Genomic DNA, 25,500 nt, shown 5'->3' with positions numbered 1-25,500 from the left:
CATTGTGTAGGTTGAAAATAAACACAGAACCTGACAGCTAAAGACTGCAGAGGGTGATCAACACAGCCCAAAAGATCATCAACTGACCCCTACCTACCTCACATCGTGATGTCGTGGTTAAAATAGAACATTGTTCAGGCCTGGTGTGTAATACAGTGGTACTTCGACATACGAGCCCACCGACATACGAGCATTTCAAATAATTATCTCTACATACAAGAAAATTTTCGAGATACGAGAAAGCCAGGTGGCCAAGACATGAGAGGCTGTTTATCATTGTCTTTTTTGCCACATCTCTTTCATGTATAACAGATATCTACGAGCACTGGGCGGAGCGTTGCATTTTTTTCAGTGTTTTTTCCGTCACTTAGCGCGAATGCTGGAGCGATCGCTAATAAGAGTAGTATATATTACCTCTCGTTGGCTGCTCATAAGAACATCAGGGGCACTGGCTCTCCCCGCAACTCCTCGTGTAATATCTCTGGTCGCAACTCCCTCTTTGTAATGTCTCTGCGAGCACTGAGCGGAACGTTGCATTTTTTCAGTTTATGTTATATTACGATTCACCGGTGCAAAGAGAAACCCCCGCTAACCCCCCTCCCTCTATGTCCCTCTCTCTACCCTCCGTGAAATCCGTCTAATTTTAGTTCTATTAAACACATTTTAGTAATATTAAACCACTAGTTATGTGTTACTTTGTTAATAGATGGCGATTAGAAGAAATAAAACATTTTTTTCCCCCAATCCAATATCCTGTTTTTGGTGTTTTTTCCCAGAGGGTTGGAACGAATTAATTTGTTTTTAGTTCATTTCAATGGGAAACGTTCGTTCAAGTTACGAGAATATCGACATATGAGCTCAGTCCCGGAACGAATTAAGCTCTTATCTCGAGGTACCACTGTACTTGGATTACAAGAAAAACAAAGCCTTTACGTATTCATATTTGGTCTGATTTACTTCTCATCAAGTGTCATCATCGAGCCGAAATGATGGGTCCTTTTCCACGTGCTCATAGTCGGGCGAAGATAAAATATCTCTTAGGCTGTATATTCAGTTTATTTTATTTTAATTTTGCCGATCCGATAAATGCTTTCCTTCATGATTCCACGTATCTCCCCTTGACATGACTTTATTGTAATTATAACTTCTGTTTTAATTTTCTAATCTAACTCCACGCATGATATATTTGTTGTTCCCGTCGGACATCTTGGGTTAAATCAGTGCTACTCATATAGTGGGGCGGGTCCCGCTAGGGGGGCACAGAGCGATGCGCGGGGGGCGGGTGTTATACCCTGAATTTACGCTGGAAAAACAGGGAGAAATAATCACAATAATGATTCGTTGTTGTTTCCTCAATCCAACTTCACTGATATATTATGGCAACACATGTTAGAACACAAAACAATGTACAATTACACCCCTTCAGTATACGGTCATAACAATGTGTTATCTTTCTTTTTACAAATTCGAGAAGTCATTCTTGACTATTCGACAAGGTAAACAATGAAAAATCGATAACATAAATTCCTTACTATAACCGTCACAGACACTATACGGAGAAATGACGGCACATGGTGGCGTAATGGATGTTGCATACATATGTCAATGAACCGGAACTCTCACATTCACGCACACATTTCAAAAGTAGATAAAACATTACATTCTCCCTCACATGCTAAAAACCAAAACAAAAACTCAACAGGCCTCTACAACAAGCAGCCTACCTGGAAAAACAGGGATAAATAATCACCATAGTGATTCGTTGTTGCTTCCTCAATCCAACTTTACTGCTATGAGGAAGATCTCCCGCGCTGGTCGAGGTACGTTTATCAAGGCATCAATAATCGAGTACCGATATATACCCAGTCAAAACTAGTTGTGACATCTTTAATATGCGATCGTTAACGGGATGTAAATTAAATATTTCAAATGTTAAACCAATGCTTTTTTTTCTTATCTGAACATTTTAACATGTCACGGGCAGGGCGCAAAGCGATACCTTGGAGCTTTTGACATAAGAAACATACTTTTTGCCAGACTAGAATACAGTGGTACCTCGACATACGATCTTAATCCGTTCCGGGACTGCGCTCGTATGTCGAGCTTCTCGTAACTCGAGCGAACGTTTCCCATTGAAATGAACTAAAAACAAATTAATTCGTTCCAACCCTCTGAAAAAACTGTTTTATTTCTTCTAATTCGCCATCTATTAATGAAGTAACACAACTAGTGGTTTAATAGTAATAAAATGTGTTTAATAGAAGTAAAATTAGACCCATTTCGTGGAGGGTAGAGACAGCGACATACATGGAGGCAGGGGGTGGTGTTCGGGGGGACATTATCCACGGCAACGCACTCGTAACCGAACAAACAAATTTAAATTAACTTGGATTAATATATACAGACACACCCAAACATATGTTTAATGTAACTTTACACAAAACTGAATTCAAATTTTGTTTTAATCTTTTTTACCTTTGTAACGGGTTGACTCCACCCGGACGTTCAGCCGGAGTCTTCAAAACGAATGCATGACGAATGAGTTTTGTTTTTGCCTTCCTTTCAAAATATTTCGAAAATGACGCGCACAAATGTCATCACAATACGATAACGCGCGACCACTTGACAGCTTGTCAGGGTGCCTCTTTTCTACAAAATCCAAAAACTCTTGCCACTTCGTTGTCACTTTCCTGGGTGATAATCAAGGCAAATGTCTTGATAAATTCCACTGCGGCTTTCGAATTGGAACTTGCTGCTTCCCCGTGTCTGATTACCGAGTGTATTCCAGATCTTTTTTTAAATTTTTCGAACCAGCCATGACTCGCTCAAACCGATTCCGCCGATCGCAGTGGGTCCTGGTCTTTGTTCCAACCGATCCAGTGCCGACATTTTAACCAATCAGGTGTCTTCTAAAATAAGTAGCACCTGACTTTAATTAACTAATTACACTTGCCAAAGGTATCCTCTTGTTGATTTGGAATGAAAACCTGCACCCACTGCGGCCCTTTGAGGACCGGTTTGACACCCCTGCTTTAAAGGGTTCTGAAGGTGTTGAAGGCTCCCCCTTTTCAAATCCTTTCGTTGTTATAAAGTCCATGTAAATTCCGCTGGCTTTTTCACATATAATTGACTCGGTCACGCTATCTCCTGCTAACTGTTTATCTTTTATCCACGATAAAAGAAGGCTCTCCATCTCGTCATGAATGTCACTGCGCCGGTGGGAAATTATAGTTCGTCCTTTGGAAGCCCTCTTCTCCTTAATTGCGTCCTTCTGCTTAAGGATGGTGGATATGGTTGACGTATTCCCCTCGTATTGCCGAGCAAGCTCAGTGACACGTACACCACTCATATTTTTCAATTATTTCGCGCTTAATGTTGATTGTCAACGGTCACCTTTTCTTTGCAAAACTCTGCCGATCCATTGTTGTTTACTTTGTATGTAAATGTAGTATGCATTGACCAACGTGGCAATAAAGCGGGGGGGGAAATGCAAAGCTCTGCCCCATGCTCGCAGATATATTTTATACACGAAAGAGATGCGACAAGACAGTGCCATGACCACGTGGCCTGCTCGCTTCTTGAAATGTTTCTCGTATCTTGGGCGAATTATTGGATTGAAATTTTCATCGTATCTCGAGCATCTCTTAAGTAGAGCTGCTCATAGGTCGAGGTACCACTGTATAAAGCAGGGGTCCCCAAACTTTTTCCTGTGAGGGCCACATAACTTTTCCCTTCTCTGATGGGGGGCCGGTGTCAGTTTGTAACAGAAAAAGTGTGACGATCGTAGGGGAGCTTAAAAAATTTATTGTTTTCCAGAAAGCCACACACAACCAAATAACCCTTTCCAGGTTCTTTACAGAAAAAAAGTCAGGAAACAAATAATAACACTATTAATGAAATAAATAATAACTAAATAACCCTCTGTGTTCTTCACAAAAAAAACAGGAAATAAATAACACTATTTTCTTCAATGCGTCTGGTGATCGTACTCGCCGACAGACTTACGGCATTAAATGCATCTTTCTTCTCGGGACACACCTCCGCCGCGATAGCATCCATACATTGCTTAACAAACTCTCCGTCAGTGAAAGGCTTACCGCTGCTTGCTATCAGTTTAGCAACCCGAAAGCTGGCCCGAATGGACTCTTCCAACAGCCTCTGCATTACTGTCAATCAGGTGATACAACAGCTAAAGAAGATCGAGGCAAGGAAGGCTACCGGTCCAGCTTCAGACTACTGAGAGAGTGTGCGGATCAGCTTGGTAAAGTGATTCTGCATATTTTCAACCTCAGCCTCAGTCTACAGAAGGTCCCCACCGTGTGGAAAACTTCCTGTGTGGTCCCAGTTCCTAAGACTGCGTAGCCCAGGGAGCCAAACCACTTCAGGCCGGTAGCATTAACCTCTCACTTGATCAAGACATTGGAGAGAATCATCCTCAATCACCTCAGCCCCCTGATGAATGCAGAGCTGGACCCTCTGCAGTTCGCCTGTCTTCCAGACATTGGTGTGGAAGATGCTACCACCTACCTGATGCACAGGTCTCTTTCACACCTGGAGAACACGGGAAGCACGCTGAGAATTATGTTTTTTGACCTCTCCAGTGCGTTCAACACCATTCAGCCGGTCCTACTGAGAGGGAAACTGGAAGAGGCTGGAGTAAGGAACCACCTAGCCGCATGGATCATCGACTTCCTCACTGACAGTCCACAATATGTGAGACTCCAGGACTGTACGTCTGATGTGGTAGCTTGCAGCACGGGGGCCCCACAAGGCACAGTGCTCTCCCCACTCCTCTTCTCCCTCTACACATCGGACTTCAAACATAATACAGACACCTGCCACCTCCAGAAATTCTCTGACGACACCGCTATTGTTGGACGAGTGACGGACGGGAACGACCTGGAGTACAGGGGAGTCATCACAGCCTTTGTTGACTGGTGTAGGCAAAACCACCTCTACATCAACACCAGTAAGACAAAGGAAATGGTCATCGATTTTCGGAGGAATCCTCAACAGACCACTCGGGTGAACATCCAGGGTACAGACATTGAAATCGTGGAGAATTTTAAGTACCTGGGTGTTCACCTCAACAACAGACTAGACTGGTCCACAAACATAGATGCCCTGTATAAAAGGGCCCAGAGCCGCCTCTACCTACTGAGGAGTCTACGGTCCTTTGGAGTGTGCAGGACACTGCTGAGGACTTTCTACGACACTGTTGTGGCATCTACAGTGTTTTATGCAGTGCTCTGTTGGGGATGCGGGAGCACGGAGAGAAGGACAGGAACAGGCTGAATAAGATGGTCAGGAGGGCCAGCTCTGTTCTGGGCTGTCCTCTGGACTCTGTGGAGGAAGTGGGAGAGCGGAGAATGCTGACCAGGATGATGTCCATCATGGACAGCACCTCCCACCCCCTGCATGAGTCTGTGGAGTCCCTCCGAAGCTCCTTTAGCAATAGACTGCGGCACCCTCATTGCAGGAAGGAGCGCTTCCGCAGATCCTTCCTCACATCAGCTGTCAGGCTCTTTAACTAAAAAATGGCTGAGTGTTAAGACCTACCGTATGTATGCATGTACATTTATGTGTATGTATGTATATATGTGCTAAGCAACACTCTTATTTATTTATACAGTGGTACCTCAACATACGAGCGTAATCCGTTCCGGAACTAAGCGCGTATGACGAGGTTCTCGTAACTCGAGCGGACGTTTCCCATTGAAATGAATGGAAAAAAAAAATTCGTTCCAGCCCTCCGAAAAAAACCCCAAAACAGGATATTGGATTGGAAAAATGTTTTATTTCTTCTAATTCCCCATCTATTAACAAAGTAACACATAACTAGTGGTTTAATAGAAATAAAGTGTTTAATCTAACTAAAATTGGGCGGATTTCGCCGAGGGGAGAGAGGCACAAAAGGGGCGGGGGGCTTCGGGTTTTTTTTTTCCACACAACGCACTCGTAAACGTAACAAACACTCCACCCTCGTGTTCGCTATCGATGGGCTGTTGGCTGTCGTACTATTCCCTTCAAAATATTCCGAAAATGATGCACACAAATGTCCTCACAATCGGATAACGCACGACCACTTGCCAACGAGCAGCAGTCTTTTATCAGCGATCGCTCTGCTGCTCATGGGAGCTTCGGGGGTGCTGGCTACCGGCTCCCTTTTAGCTTGTAGCATCTGTGTTCGCATCCCCTCGAACGGCGCCTATGATAGAGTTGCTACCGGGGATGCTGTTGCGAGCCAGTGCCCCTGATGTTCTTATGAGCAGCCAACGAGCAGCAGTATTTTATCAGCGATCGCTCCGCTGCTCATGGGAGCTTCGGGGGCGCTGGCTAGGGGCTCCTTTTAGCTTGTAGCATCTGTGTTCGCATCCCCTCGAACAGCGCCTATGATAGAGTTGCTACCGGGGATGCTGTTGCGAGCCAGTGCCCCTGATGTTCTTATGACCAGCCAACGAGAAGTAATATAATACTCCTCGTATTAGATAAAAATAACAGGAAATGCAGCAGCTGAGCTTACCCACGTATTGATTTTGGGTAAAGTTTTATTCTTAGTGCCATTGCCTGTCGGCGTTGTGTGCACGAGTATACTTCATTACCCAGAAAGCCCTCTTTTCCCCGCGCATGCGCGTTGTGCGTTTCCTGGTCTGAATAACTCATCCGGTGCTCGTAAATATTGTTATACACGAAAGATTTGCAAAAAAAAATATGCCATGGCCACCTGGCTTGGTCGCATCACGAAATTTTGACCGCATCACGGGCGAATTATTCGATCGAAATTTCCCCCGTAAGACGAGCATTTTGTATGACGAGCGGTCGTATGACGAGGTACCACTGTATATTTATTCATGTATTTATTTATTTACTTATTACCTATCTATTTATGTCTAAAATGCCTTTCCTATTCCTGCATCCTCACCCTCTTGCTACTGTGACAACGAAATTTCCCGAATACGGGATGAATAAAGTTATCCAATCCAATCCAATGCCTGGTTCAGCTGAGCTTGGCGTACTAATGTATTCTGCTGAGATAGTAGTCCACTTTTTAGCTTTGAGAGTTTGTCTGCTCGTATTTGGCCTTGCAAGCTATCGTACTTGTCTTTGTGATGGGATTCATAGTGTCGGCGAAGATTGTATTCTTTGAATACTGCCACTGTCTCTTGACAGATGAGACAAACAGCCTTTTCTTTGCATTGAACAAAAAAATAATCGTTTTGCCAAATGTGCTGACGGGAAAAAAAATCCGATAGCGTCTCTGGTATTGTTCAGAGGGCCGGGCCAAATGTGCTGACGGGCCGTATCCGGCCCGCGGGCCCTAGTTTGGTGACCACTGGTATAAAGTGTCATTGGACATTTAGTCGGTGGACAGCAGTGGCGTGCTTACTGTCAGAGCTTGCTCAGGGAGTTACTTAGAATTTTATATAAAACTACTACAGTAATACCTTGACATACGAGTGCCCCGACATACAAGCAATTTGAGAGTAAAATTCCGAGCAGATATTTACCTTGAGATGAGACAAATTTTGAAATACAGTGGCACCCCGACATACGAGCACCCCGACATACGAGCATTTCGAGATACGACTAAAATTTCGAGCAAATAATTATCTCTAGATACGGGACAAATTTCGAAATACGAGAAAGCCAGGTGGCCAAGACATGAGGCTGTTCATCGTTGTAGCGCACTGTCTTTTTGCCACATCTCTTTCGTGTATAACAAATATCTATGAGCACTGGGCGGAGCGTTGCATTTTTTTCAGTGTTTTTTCCGTCACTCAGCGCGAATGGCAGAGTGTCTTAAGTGTCCGAATTGAACAGCTTGGCGAATCCGGCATCCAACATGCCAGTTTCCGTCTCATCAAAGTCGTCATTAATCGAGTCCCTGTCGCTGTGGTTGTTTGGCAGCTGAGTGACAATTCCTGCCTTCCTGAAAGCTCAAACCACAGTTGAAACTGATATATCAGCCGAGGCATTTACGATCCACTGGCAGATAGTGGCATATGTCGTCCGGCGGCTGCTTGTCGTAGTTGCGAGACCTGTTGCGGCTCAATATTGATCCATATATAATATATATTTTCCAGTCTACCTTTGAATGCTCTGTTGACGCCAAACTAGTGGCTGGAGTTCTTTTGTCGGTCTACCCGGAATGACGATGAGCATCGAATTAGTGTGCTCGCCGTCATACCGGTGGATTGACAAAAGAACTATATATCCCAGCATGCACCGCCCACGGGGAAAAATGGAGTCGCCGGCTGCTTACCGTAGTTTCGAGACCTGTTGCGGATCAATATTGGTCCATATATAAGGCGCATCAGATTATAAGGCGCATAGCCAGCTTTTGAAAAAATTGAAGGCTTTTAGGTGCGCCTTATAGTGCAGAAAATACGGAAAATCTACCTCACATGGTCCTTTCAAAAAAAGTTGGATGAACTTGACCCATTTTAAGCCTAGGTAATAATTTTTTGCTTTTTGTAGTATTTTTTGAACATTTGCAAATAATGGGGTAACATATTTTCTCACATAAGCCGTACCCTTAAAATTTCCTTAAAATCATTGCATTTTATAATTTCTCCTGTATAAGCTGCCCCCTGATTCACAATTTTCATCTCCATATTAATGGTTTTAATAGGCAGTACAAATGTGTTAGTTTGAAGGGAAAATCTTAAGAAAAATCATCTTACGTGGTATTTCTGACATACTGTATGCATCAAAAGCACATTATTAGGGTAAATATCATAAGGATGTTAATAATTCATGGTTGTTTTCTTACTGCAAAACAGAAAATATCCAACAACTATTAAATATTAATTTGATGACATCTACTGGTGAAAAGAGTATAGCAACGCTGTAAGTCTTGTGCGAATATAAGCCGTACTCTTGATTCAGACATTTTTTTTGTTACAAATACGGCTTATATGTGAGAAAATATGGTAACTCTTTATTTCAACTAAGAAAAGAATTACAGGCTGTCCTCAAATGTTAGACTTTCTCTTATTGGCTTCCATTGACATCTTACCCTATGTTAGACAACCTATAACTTGTTCTGGGACCAGCTGTATTCATGTTAGAGAGAATTAAGAGTCGTGTGGCCTGATGTCTTGAACATGACCTGCGCTGCTGAGGTTCAGTCAATCGTGTTTGCTCTCATTATGCCTGATGTGCATTCATATGTACAGACGCTCCCCTACTTACGAACGAGTTAGGTTCATAAGTTGAATTTGTTTGTAAGTGGCTCAGTGCTATATTTTGTATTATAATTTATGTTTAAGGCCTATATAAGTATATTGAAGGTTTATATAAGTGCATTTGTATGTTTAAGGCTTGTATAAGTAACACGCATTGGTTTGTACTGAATTTTTTTTAATAAAATGGAGAGAATACATACAATACTGTATACATACATTAGAGAGCGAGATTTACTAGAAACTGGCCGAAAGAAGCTATCTAATGACGATTGCAGTTTTCTTTTTTTCATCATAAATTATGCGGTAGCACTGTATGGCATCATTCAATTGATTTGCAAACTTTGTGCAACGTTCAATATTTGGGTCCTGCTGCTCGATCTTTATGTTTATAAATGGTACTGACGGTCGAACGATTCAAGTTGTATTCCCGTGCAACGCGCATCAAGCTTCGTTATTATTGCCACTCATTTCAAATGAAATGTCTTGCCTCTTCCTTGCACCTCCCTCAATAGAAGCCTTTCACTTTTCACCAACCATATTGAATAATGGATGCACAAGATATTTAATGATAAAAATGAAAAAGGTTCTTTGCGCACTGGAGATACGTTCACGCACTTCCGCATTGTAACGAAGTGGGCAGAAGGTAGATGCTGGGTGAGCTGAGCTCTCACAGCGCCAGGCGTCGGTATTAGCGACGGAAAGAAGCACTACTCGGAAAAAGGCACGCAATACAAAATCAAACTTACGAACATTTTTCGACATAAACGCAATTTGCAGGCATGTTCGTATGTACCGTTGTTCGTAACTCGAATGTTCGTAAGTAGGGGAGCGTCTGTACAGATAAAATACACGACAGGGAAACTTCATTTGGATCTTTTAGTGGGTAGGCTCAGTGTTGTCCAGCATCACATAATTGCTTGTTTTGGCTGTGCTATAGTAGTACTTTCGCTTTCATGCTGAATGCCCTGCTTTATTGCTATCACTGCTAATTTAACAGTGCTTTCTCACCATCTTCTTCGTCTCCTCACCGTTGGTCTGGAACTAGCCTTCACGTTGCATCAGCGCCCCATTCTGTTTTTTATGTTCGGGTGGTTTGATTACATCTTAAATGTATCGACCTTTATCAAATGTTTTTGTGATTATTGATGACATTTTTTTGGGAATAATTACCAATATATTGTTTAATCGCCCAGAACTAGTGTATAATGTATAATGTGTAATACCGTTCAATCCAAGCTAAGGGGGTTCATCTGTGAATGATGAAGATTTCTGTATATAAAAAGGATCCAGGAGATTTTTATGAGGCAAAAGAAAAGTTTGCGTGTTCAAAAAAAAAAAAAATAATACAGTACCTTCAGATTCGTGTTCCGTAAATAAGCTCGTATGTCAATTTACTCGCATCTCAAATAATTTTTTCCCATAGAAATTAACTAAATACAAATTAATCCGTACCCACCCTCTGAAAAAACACCCAAAACAGGCTATTACAAAGGAAAAACATATTTTTTTATTTGTAGTAATTCACCACTTACTCACAAAGTAACAAATACCTACCCAGTGGTTTTGATGTTCAATACTAAAATGCAGTGGCGGACGGTGCATTTTCTCGTAGCGCCTTCAACGTATCAATCCAACCCTCAAAAACTATTTTATGGCTATAAAACCTCTACTGCAGCTAGAGCTGCGACACATAAAAATAATCAATGAATCAATGCACAAAAATGGGGTAAAATCCACTTCCTAGCAGCATTTCATGATTAAATACAAATACTGGAGCTTTTCACACATTAAAACCAGGCCAGGGGGCAATTTTCCCGGGAAAAGACAGCGATGAACGTCAATGGCGTACGGGCAAACATTGCCCGAAAAGGGGGTAAAATCCAGCCGGAAACAGCATTTATTGATTTAATACAAATACTGGAGCTTTTTTGACATCAGAACCGGGCCCGGAGTATCATTTCCCCGGTAAAAAGACAGCGATGAACGTCGATACGTCCATACGTGAAATGACAAAAAATGCACTAAAATTAGGTCAAATCCTCTTCCTAGCAGCATTTATTGACTGAATACAAATACTGGACATTACAACCAGACCAGGGGGGTGATTTCCTCGGGAAAAGACAGCGATGGACGTCAATGGCGAAATGGCAAAAATTAAACTGGGATAAAATCCACATCCTAGCAGCATTTAGTGATTAAATACAAACACTGGAGCTTAAATACAAACACTGGAGCTTTTCAGATATCAGAACCGGGCCCACAATTGAAATATTATTTAGGAATATAGCCATATTTTACTCACCAAAAATCCTTTTTAACTGTACACAATTTCCATCCTCCTTTCTTTCTTCCTTCTTTCCTATCGCCATCGAAGCTAATGATGAAAGTCGAGCCTGTCCTGTCATATTTCTGGCATAGTCCGTTTTGAAAATGGCTTTAAATCAACACAACAATATACTATTTGCTTGTGGAGCTAAGTTAGCACACTGAAAGTGCCGCACACACCATTTTCCCGGCTGTAACAGGCTTGCTAGCTTCGGAGTTGACCGCCCTTTCTTAATGATGTCCATTTTTTTCTGGAAAAGTCCGTCTGGAAAATAGCTTTGTGAGCGAATCTGCAACAGAATCCATTTGTTTTTGCTTCTGTCGGACATTGTGGGTGGAGTTTGCGATCTCTGGCTGCTTTGGCGCGCCCACTAGCCAATCATAGTTGGTGAAAGCAATGACGTATCCCAGCCAGCAAAATGCCAACGCCTATGAAATATCATTGTGGGGTTGCCAATTCGAAATCTGATTGGTTAAAAGCAACAGTCTTGTTTAATGCAGCAGACCCCGCAGAACTGATTTTGAAGGCTTTGAGGCAGATCTGATCTGGCAACAAATAAATAATGGCTGAAATAAGATTTGTTAAATGCTTCAATATGAAAACACATCTGGAAGCAGTGCAACCGGGGGGGAAAGCAATGAAAGGAAGCTAACAGACCATTTGGAATAATAAGTATTGATGGACAAAATATAATATGATTCAGATATTTCTTAGGCCAGCAGAGAAGGCCTTGAAGGCCCTGATGGCCCGCCACTGCTAAAATGTGACATTATTCAGTACAGACAGATGGTAGCGTTTACCGGTGAGTGCGCGGAGGGGAGAGAGAGAGCAATGCACGCGCAACAATAACATGAACTTTAAATGTTACTTAAATGAACTTATGATACACACAGACTTTATTGGTTGTACCATTGTTGTGCTATAACCGAGGCAGAGGAGTTAATGTATTCCACCGTGGGTTTCGAGTCGGAACTTGCTGCTACTCCATGCCTTAGAACTGGATCCGAGTTTCAGATGCTTGCTTTGCTTTCAAGTCCATGTAGTTTGCGCTGTCTTTTTCGCAGATTATCGACTCGGTCACGCTATCTCGCGCTAACATTATCTTTTGACCGTATTAATCGAAGGCTCTCCATCTCAGTATGAATGATGATTAGCCCTTCATTACATTGGCTTGCTTTGGACCCATTGTCTTTCCCCTTAATTTTGCACTGATAAATGGAAAAAATGCAGCCTGTTTACGCGAGGGAGATGTGGCAAGAAAGACAGAGCGATGCTGTTCTCATAAGCAGCCTCGCATATACGGCCACTTGGCGGCCGCCTCTGGAACCGTCTCTCGTATGCTCATATCTAAAATTTGTCTCGTATCTCAACGGCAAAAATTTGCTCTGAATTTTCCTCGTATTTCAAATTTCTCGTATGTTGGGACACTCGTATGTCAATGTATTACTGTACAGTAATCCCTCGAATATCGCAGATGATGTAGAATAAACGAGGCCGCAATAATCGAAAAACCACAAAGTAGGATCACCCCTATTATTACTACATACCATACTACAGTAATCCCTCGATTATCGCGAATTCACTACTTCGTGATTTTTTTTCCCCCGTTATTAAAAAAAAAAGTAATTTAACTTTTTTTTAAGGTCATAAAATTGTGAAAATCCACGCTGAAACTTGTAAGCGGGAGCTATTTTTGCTACTAGGACTTAGCACTGAAAAAAAAAAGTTATAGTGGTGACTCTAGCGTTTTTTAAATTTTTATTATCGCGGCCATGGCAGGTCTACATAAACCGCGATACTCGAGGAATTACTGTACATGTTTTCACGCCTATACAAAAATCCAAGTACACAAGTACAATTATCAAGAAGTGTATTTATTAAATATTACAGTTATAAGACTAATGTATTAATATCCAAATATAATCTATAAATAGAAATAGTTCCTCTCTGCTTGATTTAAATCAAAGAAAAATGAATGGTTATTGGGAGCTTTAGTCCAAGTCCTCTTCGGCCTATTCGAGAGGCTTTGGATCATCGATGGAATCTTGAAGAGGTGCCATAGGCTCAGCAGAGGAGCATCTTTCTGTGAGTAGTTTTCGGCACACAAGGAACATGGCGACCACCATTTCTTTTGTACAAGGACATGACACTGTCATAATGATTGCCAAATTCAATGGCTCCTACCATGTCATCAATCTCCTGGAGCCGTTGTCTCAAACTGCGTGCCATATTGAAGATCTCCTGCAGATGCCTCGTAATGTGGCCATCGTCCGAATGTTCACTTCTTCTTTCTTTGGTAAAACGCACGGTAGATTCATTTATGCTGCAATGGCGTGCTACACTTTCAGCATAACAACGTCACTTTTTCGGTCACTGTCATCATCGTCTCGTTTTTTCTTGGGCTCATTGGATGCCTTGGATCAGGGGTCACAAAACTACGGCCCGTCAGCACATTTGGCCCGGCCCTCTGAACAATACCAGAGATGCTATCGGATTTATTTCCTATTTGGAAGAAAAAAAAACATTCCAGATTTTTTTTCCCCCCCCCAAAAAAATTCTAGGCCCCGCCCTGTCAAAGAGAGAATGGAATAATGGTGAAAAAGTTAGGTAAGAGAAAAATTGATTCAGAATGCAGGGTATTTAACCTGGAGTGGACAAACGATTATTTTTTTGTTCAATGCAAAGAAAAGGCTGTTTGTCTCATCTGTCAAGAGACGGTGGCGGTATTCAAAGAATACAATCTTCGCCGACACTATGAATCCCGTCACAAAGACAAGTACGATAGCTTGCGAGGCCAAATACGAGCAGACAAACTCAAAGCGAAAAAGTGAACTACTATCTCAGCAGAATACATTTGTACGCCAAGCTCAGCTGAACCAGACATCCGTTCGGGACAGCTTTCGAGTTGCTAAACTGATAGCAAGCAGCGGTAAGCCTTTCACTGACGGAGAGTTTGTTAAGAAATGTATGGATGCTGTCGCGGAGGAGGTGTGTCCCGAGAAGAGAGATGCATTTAATGCCGTAAGTCTGTCGGCGAGTACAATGACCAGACGCGTTGAAGATATCGGGAGTAATGTATATGCCCAGCTGCAGCAGAAGACGAAAGAATTTGACTTTTTTTCATTAGCACTGGATGAAAGCACTGACGTGCAAGACGGCGCAACTGCTCATTTTTATTAGTGGAGTTAGCGCAAACTTTGAGATATGCGAGGATCTGGCAGCCCTCCAAAGTCTCAAAGGGACTACAACGGGAGAGGATATTTTTGACAAAGTGTGCCAAACCATGGAGAAGTTGGACCTGGACTGGTCAAAGCTAGCTAGCATCACGACTGACGGGGCTCCTATCATGGTGGGCGAAACTCGCGGTCTAATGGGACGCATGAACCGGGAGTTGGAAAAAAGGGGTCTCACCGCCCCGCTACGAGTCCACTGCTTAATTCACCAGCAAGCACTGTGCTGCAAAGTGTTGACGTGAGAGAGATTCTGCTCTGACAACTGAGCTGAACTTTTATCTGTTAAGATTGTGCATGGCACAACAGTAAGTTAATGTTCCATGGCTTTTTTTTTCTATGAAGAACCCAGAGAGAGTTATTTAGTTATTATTTATTTCATAAATAGTGTTATTTATTTCCTGTTTTTTTTTTCTGTGAAGAACTCAAAGAGGGTTATTTAGTTATTATTTATTTCATTAATAGTGTTATTTGTTTCCTGACTTTTTTTTTCTGTAAAGAACCTGGAAAGGGTTATTTGGTTATGTGTGGCTTTCTGGAAAACAATAAAAAATTTAAGCTCCCCTACGATCGTCACACTTTTTCTGTTACAAACTGACACCGGCCCCCCATCAGAGAAGGGAAAGGTTATGTGGCCCTCACAGGAAAAAAGTTTGGGGACCCCTGCCTTAGATGGTTCAGGTTCATTTTCAACAGCAACTCAAAATCCAAACAAAGCTGGAATTGGCTCGGCGTAGTCTTTCTCCACAGGAGATGTGTACGATGGGAAATTCGCTCGCAACAAAACAGGAGAAGTGAAGATGTCGTCCTTCTCAGCCTTTAATATTATTTGCTACGTCATTCTTCTTCGACGGTGAAATATGGCTTCTTCAGCGCTGAGTGCCACCCAATTCAGCGCCAAAGAGGAACCGGAGCCCTGACTTCTGCTTATGAGTGTCTGCATGAATTTCATCTTTATGAACTTCTTTATACTTCATATAAAAAAACGTGACCGACTGAAGCCGCAAAGTGGTGAAGTATCACAGTAATCACGTCCCGCGATTGGACTGCTGCACATGGGCCGATGTTCAAACTATTTATTTTGCAGCCCTACTTCCCATCTTCTGTAAATCTGTCTAACTACCCATGGCAATTCTTTAACTGTTCTTCTCTAATGGCATCAACCATTGAAAGCGATTTGAAAACTGCTATTCGATGCTTGCATAGCCTAGCAAAGATTGACAGCCAAGATGTGTAACTATCCCTGTAGCTGTACTGTTTAACCATCAATGGTTCATTTTAAATGCTTCTGCAGAGCCACCAAGGGTCTTCTCTTGAGAATTTGGCATGTAGCCTACTCAAACACGCCCCGCAAAGAGTTTTTAAGAACACTACTGCTAATTAAGCGTAAGTCTGTGTTAGAAGATTTACTCCAAACCTACGCTTGGCTACAAATAACTTGTCAGAATGGAACACTCACTCTTATTGTTAGACACTTTGAACACACCAAGTGACATCATGACATTCTGGGCTGTGGAGCGAAATGAAAATTATTCTTAATGAGAAAAGATTTTTGTAGAAGAGATTTTTTTCTCATTTTCTGAACCGCTTTATCCTCATTAGCCTATCCCAGCTGATTCTAGGCCAAAGGCAGGGGACACCCTGGATCGGTGGCCAGCCGATCGCCGGGCAAGATGAAATTTGTTTGTTTAATAAAAAAAATCCTCAAATAAGCTGCTTCCTTATTAAAGCCACAGGGTTCCAATAGCGAGAAAAAGGAGTGTCTTGTAGTCCAAAAATGCCAATGTTTGTCTTTACTGTAGAACTGTATAAAATGTAAGCTGGTGTTTATATTAAATGTGAAAAGTACTAATGCATGTGTATGCTGATGGCACGGTTTTCAGTATATTCAGTCAATGTTGCAATCATGGTTACCGTATTTTCACGACTATAAGGCACACTTAAAAGTCTTAAATTTTCTCCAAAATAGACAGGGCGCCTTATAATCTAGTGCTCTTTATATATGGACCAATACTAAAATTGTTATCACGATAAAATAAAATAAATCAGTCGATAGGGTACACCATCCTCTACAGGTCTCGCAAATACGGTAAGCAGCCTGCGACTTAATTTTCCCCCATGCGCGATTCATGCTGGGATATGTAGTTCTTTTGTCAATACACCCAGTATGACGGCGAGCACACTAATTTGGTGCTCGCCGTCATTCCGGCTGGTTTGACAAAAGAACTACAGCCGCTAGATTGGCGTAAACAGCATTCAAAGCAAGACTGCGAACTATATATATAAATATATTATATATGGATCAATATTGAGCCGCAACAGCTCTCACAACTACAGCAAGCAGCCCCCGACTCTACTATTTTCCCCGTAGAAAAAGTAGTGCGCAGTGACTGCTGGGATATATAGTTCTTTTGTCAACCAATTGACAGCGGCCTTCATTTAATAGGGTGGATTTACAAAAGAACTGCTGCCGCTAGATGTTGGCGTCAACAGAGCATTCAAAGCTAGACTGTGAACTATATATATATATATATATAATATAATATATGCATAAATATTGAGCCGCAACAGCTCTGGCAACTACGGTAAGCAGCCCCAGACTCTATTTCCGATGCGCAGTGAATTCTGAGATATATAAAACGGCGTTGCATTTCGGTTGAGTTCGATCTAGCACATTAATTCTATGTTCGTCGTCATTTCCAGTGGATGTTTCAACTGTGGTCCGAGCTTCAGGAAGGCAGAAATTACTGACTCGATTAATTGGATTGGATAATTTTATTCATCCCGTATTCGGGAAATTTCATTGTGACAGTAGCAAGAAAAGGCATAGTTATAAGTTAGACAGTACATTCAAAGGCCGGAGAACAACAAAGCAAAAGAACAAAGTACAAAGCAAATCAAAGTCAATGGGATAATTAAGAATTAAGAATGGGATCACCAAATGATTAAGACAGAAAAGCAGCAGAAACCAAAACGAGCTACGAGTTTCGGTAGCAAAAACGGATAGACTCAAAAAGATGTAAAGTTGGACAAAAACTGGAACCACACACAGGAAGTCTTCCACAAGATGGGGAACTTCTGCAGACTGTGACTCGACTCCGTTGCCAACTTTGGTGAGATGCCCACCTGTTCAACATGACATGAGTTATTATGCTATTGCTATTGCTGTGTCACGAAAATACTAATACTTTAACCTCGGAGAAAACTTAAAAAAAAATGTTGTTTATTCATGTTGGGAGTGAACGGAGTTGTCCGAAAGCTGATTTGTAATCTATTAATAAAGTTTGGCTGACCTATCTGACTGTTTTGTTGACATTCCCTTTAGCGCAGCACCATCTACTGGTAATGCGGAGCAGTGCACCTTTAAATGCGGTGCGCCATATAGTCGTGAAAATACGGTAACTTTAATTAAATGGGCACTTCTTTTCCACATGTCTTTTAACTGCTATCACCTTTGTTTGTCTTACAGATATGTCAATCTTTGGTCTGTACCCCGCTTATGATGACTTCTACCTTGTGGTGTGTAGCCACTGTGGTCAAGTCGTGAAACCACAGGCATTCGAGAAGCATTGCGAGCGGAGACACGGCCCCCTGGCCAAACATTACACTCGAATACGCCCTCCAGCTCCTCAGCCTCAGCCCCAGCAGAGGACCCATCACAGCCATTCTCCTTCTCAGGGAACCAGTGTCATTCCCGCTTCATGGGATGGTCGAGGTACGAGTGGTGGTGCACTTAGACCAACCCCTCAAGCTCCTTCAACACCCCCACAGTACAGACCCAACAAAAGCACCAAGGAAGGAACACGGTAAGAATAGGGAGGGGTGAATTTTAAAGGGGATCAAAGTGGTTTGATATCTTTATATTGGAGTAGAGCGGTGCTTCTCTTATTTTCTGTTGCGGCCCCACCCGCACCGATCTAACATCATGAAAGTTGATGTCCACAGACCCAGAACAGCTTTCAGTTCGACTGATGTTAAAATAATTAATGTAACGTTTTTAAACTTTATTTTAATATTTGACTTTTTCTCCCAATATTACGCAAAAGTCATGTGCTCAGAGACTTTACGTCGGCAAAAATTGATGCCCCTGAAACCAAACAACTTCCGGTTCACGTACCGTAAAAACAGGAAAACGACTTAAATCTCGTAATATTACGACTTTTTTTCCTCCCAATATTACTTCAACCACCTAACATTACGAGAAGAGCCGTTTTGTGTTCACACAGACTGAACGTCGACAAAAGTTGAAACCTGGAAAATCAAAGAAGAGGTACAAACAAGAGTAGGGAAACAAACATAAGCAGACACGGAGGAAACTGAAATAACAATATGAATCCAAACCTAACACTCTTGGATTATTACGATGTATGATTTCTTGTAATTTCCCTCGTCACACATGAGCTTCCCTCGCGGCACACTGGTTGGGAAACACTGTGTTAGGCTAGCCGCTTGCGTGTTTTTTTAAGACAGAACGGTACTCGGATGATTCGCCGAATGGACGTTTCGCCGACGGACGTTTGACAGACGGACAGGTCGCTGAATGGACGTTCCGCCGAACATTCATTCGGCCGAATGAACGCTCGGCCGAACGGAGGTTTCGCCGAAACGGGATTTGCGCGCTCGCCCCGCCCCCGGATCGTGTGTGTACAAGTTTTTCAACCTCGACCCGCGGGCCATATACGGCCCGTTAGGATTTTTAATACGGCCCGCCGCCGGCGTTGTCCAAATTATAGTAAAAATCAATGATTCATTTCTCTTTGCCACTCATCACTCTCAATTTATTAGTCTACCGTCAATGGCAGCCCGGGAATAAGCACTCTTGGGCAGGCATGGCAGCCCGGGAATAAGCACTCTTGGGCGGGCATGGCAGCCCGAGAATAAGCTCTCTTGGGCGGGCATGGCAGCCCGGGAATAAGCACTCTTGGGCGGGCATGGCAGTCCGGGAATAAGCACTCTTGGGCAGGCATGGCAGCCCAAGTCGCGATGGGGGCAAAAAAAACGTCTATATACGTCCATTCGCCAAACGGCTCAAAATGCTCTCAAATTCGGTCAAATCCAGCCGAAAACAGCGTTTAATGATTAAATACAAATACTAGTATTGTAACCGAGCCCAGGGAAGTGAATTCCTCGGTAAACTGTCGCAATTATGTCGCGATGGGGCCACAAAAACGTCTATATACGTCCATTCGCCAAACGGCTCAAAATGCTCTCAAATTCGGTCAAATCCAGCCAAAAACAGCGTTTAGTGATTAAATACCAATGCTAATATTTGTATTTAATCATTAAACAGCCGTCTTTATTTTAATGAATTTGCATTCAAACCAAAAATTCCTGTGTAATATGAAATTGGCGTCAGTATCATGTTAAAAGTGGAAGTTCCTTACATACTAACCTTATGGGACTAAATTGACTGTGAACTCCTTACACATTAACTAAACCTCCAGTTCCTTACAGTATTCCCTCAAATTTCACGGATTATATGGACCAGACAGTGCTGCTATGATCGAAAAAATGCGAAGCACTTATTTCTGCCATACGTGCATATTTTCGCATCTATATCAAGAAGTTTAGATATTAAACGTTCACAATTATATGCATATGTAAATACAGTAATGTATGAATATTTAGAAATGGAATCTATATTCAGCCATTTTGGTTCAGTTGATGATAATATAAATAATATGTATGGAAAAACATTGTAATGGTCCGCTTTCTCTTATCAACAGACTTTCCCCACTGGAAAAATCTTCCCACGGCAGCCACATAGATTCAGCAGTATTCAAGCAGCCGTCGCCTCTGGAGCCTCCGATTAGCTCTCCACCCTCATCTATCAGAGAACCCCCGTGGCCACACGGAGGCACCCCACCTGCTATATCACCAATTGAAAGGCCCCTCACCCAAAAGAAGGATTCTTCTCCATCTTCAGTGATTCCAAGCCACCGTATTCCAAGGCCATACAACAAAGTAGCGTCTAGTAAGTTTTCTAAGATCATTCTTCATCTCATCTCATCTTCTTCCGCTTATCCGAAGTCAGGGCGCGGGTGGAGCAGCTTCAGCAGGGAAGCCCAGACTTCCTTCTCCCCAGCCACTTCATCAAGCTTTTCCGGGAGGACCCCAAGGCGTTCCTGGGATAGCCGGGAGACATTGTCTCCCCAGCGTGTCCAAGGTCGGCCCGGCGGCCTCCTCCCAGTGAGACGTGCTTGGAACACTTCCCTAGGAATGCGTCGAGGGGGCATCCTGATCAGATGCCCGAACCAATTCATCTGGCTCCTCTCGATCCGAGGAGCAGTGGCTCTACTCCGAGCCCCTCCCGGATGACCGAGCTTCTCACCCTTTCTCTAAGGAACAGCTCATTTCACACGCTTGTATCCGGGATCTCGTTCTTTTGGTCATGACCCACAGCTCATGACCATAGATGAGGGTGGGAACGTCGATCGACCGGTAAATAGAAAGCCTTCCCGTTTGGCTCAGCTCCTTCTTCACCATGACGGACCGATGCAGAGTCCGAATCACTGCAGATGCCGCACCGATCCGCCTGTTGATCTCCCACCCCGTTCTTCCCTCACTCGTAAACAAGACCCCAATATACTTAGACTCCTCCACCTGGGGAAAGACGAGATCCCTGACCTGGAGAGGTCACGCCACGTTTTTCCGACTGAGGACCATAGTCTCAGATTTGGAGGTGATGATTCTCGTCCCGCCTGCTTCACACTCGGCTGCGAATCGTTCCAGCAAGAGTTGGAGATCACGGCCTGATGAAGCCAACAGAACCACATCATCTGCAGGGATGCAATACTGAGACCACCAAACCGGACCCCCTCAATGCCACGGCTACGCCTAGATATTCTGACCATAAAGGTTATGAACAGAATCGGTGACATAGGACAGCCCTGACGGAGTCCAACCCCCACTGGAGACGTATCCGACTTACCGGTGGCTAAGCAGACCAGACTCTGTCACCGGTCCTATAGGGACTGGACCCCGCGTATCAGGGATTCTGGCTGCCCACACTCCCAGAGTAAACCCCACGACTACCCGGGCGACACAGTCGAACGCCTTCTCCAAGTCCAAAAAGCACATGTAGACTGGATGGGCGAAATCCCATGCCCCCCCCCAACAGCCCGAGTCGAGTCAACACACTGTGTTGATGGTGTACTGCTTCCCCCTCTTGAGACGTCGGCTGGTGTACCAAAATTTCCTCGAGGCTACCCAGAGTCATTCTGCATGGCCTCAACGAACTCCACCTATGCCCGTCTTTTGCCTCTGAGACGACCAGAGCCACGTGCCGCTTGGCCACCCGGTACCCATCAGCTGCTGCCGGAGTCCCATGGGCCAAAAAATCCTGGTAGGACTCTAATCACAGACTTGTGGCAGCAATCCCAGAAGCCGCTGGTGGACACCATTGCCTTTCACCGTTAGCGACTCTAGAGTGGAAGAGTGTCTAACCCCCCTCGAGAGGAGTGGTATCCAAGCTGTACGTAGAGTGGAGCCCAACTATTTCAAGCTGGAATTTCTCGACCTCACACACTAGCTCAGGCTCTTTTCCAACCAGAGAGGTGACATTCCATTCCACGTCCCAAAAGCCAGTTTCTGCAGTGGGGGAACGGACAGCCAATGTTCCCTCCTTTGGCTGCCGCCCAGCTTTCGACGCACCGACCTCTTTGGCCCCTCTCATAGGCTGTGCCCGGCCGGGCCCCATGGGTGTAGGCCTGGCCGCCATCGTGCTTCAGAGTGGGGCCCCGGTGATCCACGTCCGGGCGAGGGAATTTGTAGTTCATTAGTCTTTCGCATCATTAGGGTTCTTCTGAGCCATTCTTTGTCTGGTCCCTCACCTCCGACCAGTTTGCCATGGATGACCCTACCAGGGGCACAAGGCCCCAGACAACATAGCTCCAAGGATCACCGGGACACACAAACCCCACTACCATCAGAAGGTGATGACTCATCGGGGGAAGCTCATTCTTATCTTGGAATTTGTTATATGATCAATAATCTCTGCAAATTTTCTGAATATAATGATTTATTGGGCTGGTGGAAGATTGGTTAGTGCGTTGGCCTCATACTTCTGGTATCGGGGGTTTGATTCCAGGTGGGTCCTCACTGTGTGGAGTTGGCATGTTCTCCCTGGGCCGGTGTGGGTTTTCTCTAGGTACTTTGGTTTCCTTCCACATTCCAAATATACGTGGGTTGAAACCTCTAAATTGCCCCTTGGTATGAGAATGGTTGTCCGTCTCCTGTGCCCTGCAATTGGCTGGCCACATTTCAGGCTTCAGATATGAAATTACATTTTTTTTGTGTCAAGAATCAACAAGGTAATTTTGTTCTGTTTCACTTAGAGCTGGGCAATATAACATTTTTTTAATTACCATTAGAAAAAAAATCACTCTAATTAATTAAACTTCAAACTTCTGGGAATTAGTAAATAAATTACTTTACTCCTGATTCAATTCTGAAAGTTTGAGTTTGATTTATTTAATAAGGGACAGCACATTAATTAACATATTCATGTTAATGAACATGTACAGTAATACCTTGACATACAAGTGTCTCAACATACAAAAATTCAGAGCAAGTTTTTGCCTTGAGATACGAGATGGTTCCCAATGCGGCCGTCCGTTGGTGCCGAGTCTGCAAGAGGCTGCTTATGAGAACAGTATCGCTCTTGTCTTCCTCGCCTCCTCTCCCTCACGTAAAGATTTCTATGAGTACCGGGCTGTACAGGTTGATTATTTTACTGGAGATAGCGTAACTGAGTCAATAATCTGTGAAAAAGCCAGCAGAATCTACATGAACTTGAAAGCAAAGCAAGCATCTGAGAAAGACAGCCGCAGAACAAATCCTTCAAAGTGAGTCGTGGCTGGTTTGATAATTTGAAAAAAACTAACTGGGATACACTCGGTTCTGAGGCATGGAGCAGGAAGTTCCGACTCGAAAGCCATGATGGAATACATTAACATCTCTTCCTCGGTTATCGCACAAGAAGGTTTAAATTTATTGTAGTGTAATCTTAAAATTTATTTTTAAGTGTGTATAATAATCCAAGTTTGATTAAGTAAAATTTTAAGTTTGTTATGAGCGCGTTGACGTCCATCTAGTCTCTCTCCTGTCCGTTCCTTTCGCTCTCGTCCGCGCACTTTGCGGTAAGTCTGTACTGAGTAATGTCACATTTTAATATTGAAGATCATAACCACTAGATAGGCATTTGTTACTTTGTGAGTAGGTGTTTAATTAGAATAAATACAAATATGTTTCCATTCTAATCTTCCTGTTTTTTTGTGTTTTTTCAGAGGGTGGGAACGGATTCATTTGGGATTTAGTTATTTTCTATCAGACAAATTGATGAGACACAAGTAAATTCACATATGAGCACAGTCCTGGAACAATTTAAGCTCGTGTCTCAAGGTATTACTGCATTTGTAATTATGTAAGATTGTAGCCGAGGGCTAATTTCCATCTTTAGTCCCTTGTGCAGGTTGAAGGTAAACGATGACACATCCACACACACCCTTAATATAAAATATAATAATTTTAAAAGTATTTTTGTTATTCTGTTATACAATAAAGATAAGGGAACTCCATCCTTACACTATAAAATAATAAAACCTGCAAAAATTCCGATAGGCATCTTTATTTTTTTAAATTTGCCTTCAAACCAAAAGTTACTATGCAACGTGAAATAAATAAAAAAGTCTGGAATTAGCGTTCATCCTGCATCAGCACCACGTTCTCTGGTGGTCGGGTGGAGTAATTACAGTTTAAAATTACCAAATTTTTGGCGAAAGATTGTAATATTGTTGACAAAAATTATTTCATGATAATTATGTATAATTATTGTATCAAACTTCCTGGTCTTGTGATACTGCTCATGCCACGCTGTAATAAAATATCTTCAGTTGATTTAAATTGGCGTTGCTATACATGAAAGGTTTTCTGTGTCGTTCTAGAAAGAGAGTGTGATCTGGACAAACACTGTGGAGTCCTTGATCCTGACAGGAAGAAAGTCTGCACTCGCCTCCTGACATGCAATGTAAGCTCAAAATGATTTTGCAAAATTCCTCCAAAGCACTGTGAAAGACTCATCATAAATTATCATAAACGTTTGATTTCAGTTATTGCTGCCAAAGGTGGCACAACCCGTTATTAGGTTCATCATTTAGAAAATGCATTTTCTATTTCCTTGGGTTGTCTCTGTGTTATACAGACGCTTCCCTACTTACGAACATTCAAGTTACGAACAACGGTACATACGAACATGTCTGCAAATTGCGTTTATGTCGAAAAATGTTCGTAAGTTCGATTTTGTATTGCGCGCCTTTTTCCGAGTAGTGCTTCTTTCCGCCGCTAATACCGACGCCTGGCGCTGTGAGCGCTCAGCTCACCCAGCATCCACCTTCCTCTGCCCAGTTCGTTGCAGTGCGGAAGTGCGTGAACGTATCTCCAGTGCGCAAAGAACCTTTTTCATTTTTATCATTAAATATCTCGTGCATCCATTATTCAATATGGTTGGTGAAAAGCGAAAGGCTTGTAGTGAGGGGGGTGCAAGGAAGAGTCAAGCCATTTCATTTGAAACGAGTGGCAATAATAAAGAAGCTTGATGCGCGTGGGAAAGTGGTGAGCGTTACACGGGAATACAACTTGAATCGTTCGACAGTCAGTACCATTTATAAACATAAAGATAGAGCAGCAGGACCCCGATATTGAACGTTGCACAAAGTTTGCAAATCAATTGAATGATGCCATACAGTGCTACCGCATC

At 43.0% G+C, this 25,500-nt stretch overlaps 1 protein-coding gene across 2 annotated transcripts in view; it reads left to right on the top strand.

The window, feature by feature from the left end:
* Nucleotides 1-25,500, top strand: part of atxn7l2a (ataxin 7-like 2a) — a 46,515-nt gene that overhangs the window by 3,711 nt on the left and 17,304 nt on the right. For both annotated transcript variants that reach the window (XM_077602967.1, XM_077602968.1), the window contains exons 3-5: nt 18,214-18,550; nt 20,471-20,718; nt 24,689-24,771. In XM_077602967.1, the coding sequence (XP_077459093.1) occupies nt 18,214-18,550; nt 20,471-20,718; nt 24,689-24,771 (668 nt within the window). The remainder of the gene's footprint in view (nt 1-18,213; nt 18,551-20,470; nt 20,719-24,688; nt 24,772-25,500) is intronic.

The sequence above is a fragment of the Stigmatopora argus genome, chromosome 6 (assembly GCF_051989625.1).
Source record: "Stigmatopora argus isolate UIUO_Sarg chromosome 6, RoL_Sarg_1.0, whole genome shotgun sequence".
Lineage (NCBI taxonomy): Eukaryota > Metazoa > Chordata > Actinopteri > Syngnathiformes > Syngnathidae > Stigmatopora > Stigmatopora argus.
The sequence above is the reverse complement of the archived record's forward strand: the minus strand, read 5'-3'. Positions and strand labels throughout refer to the sequence as shown.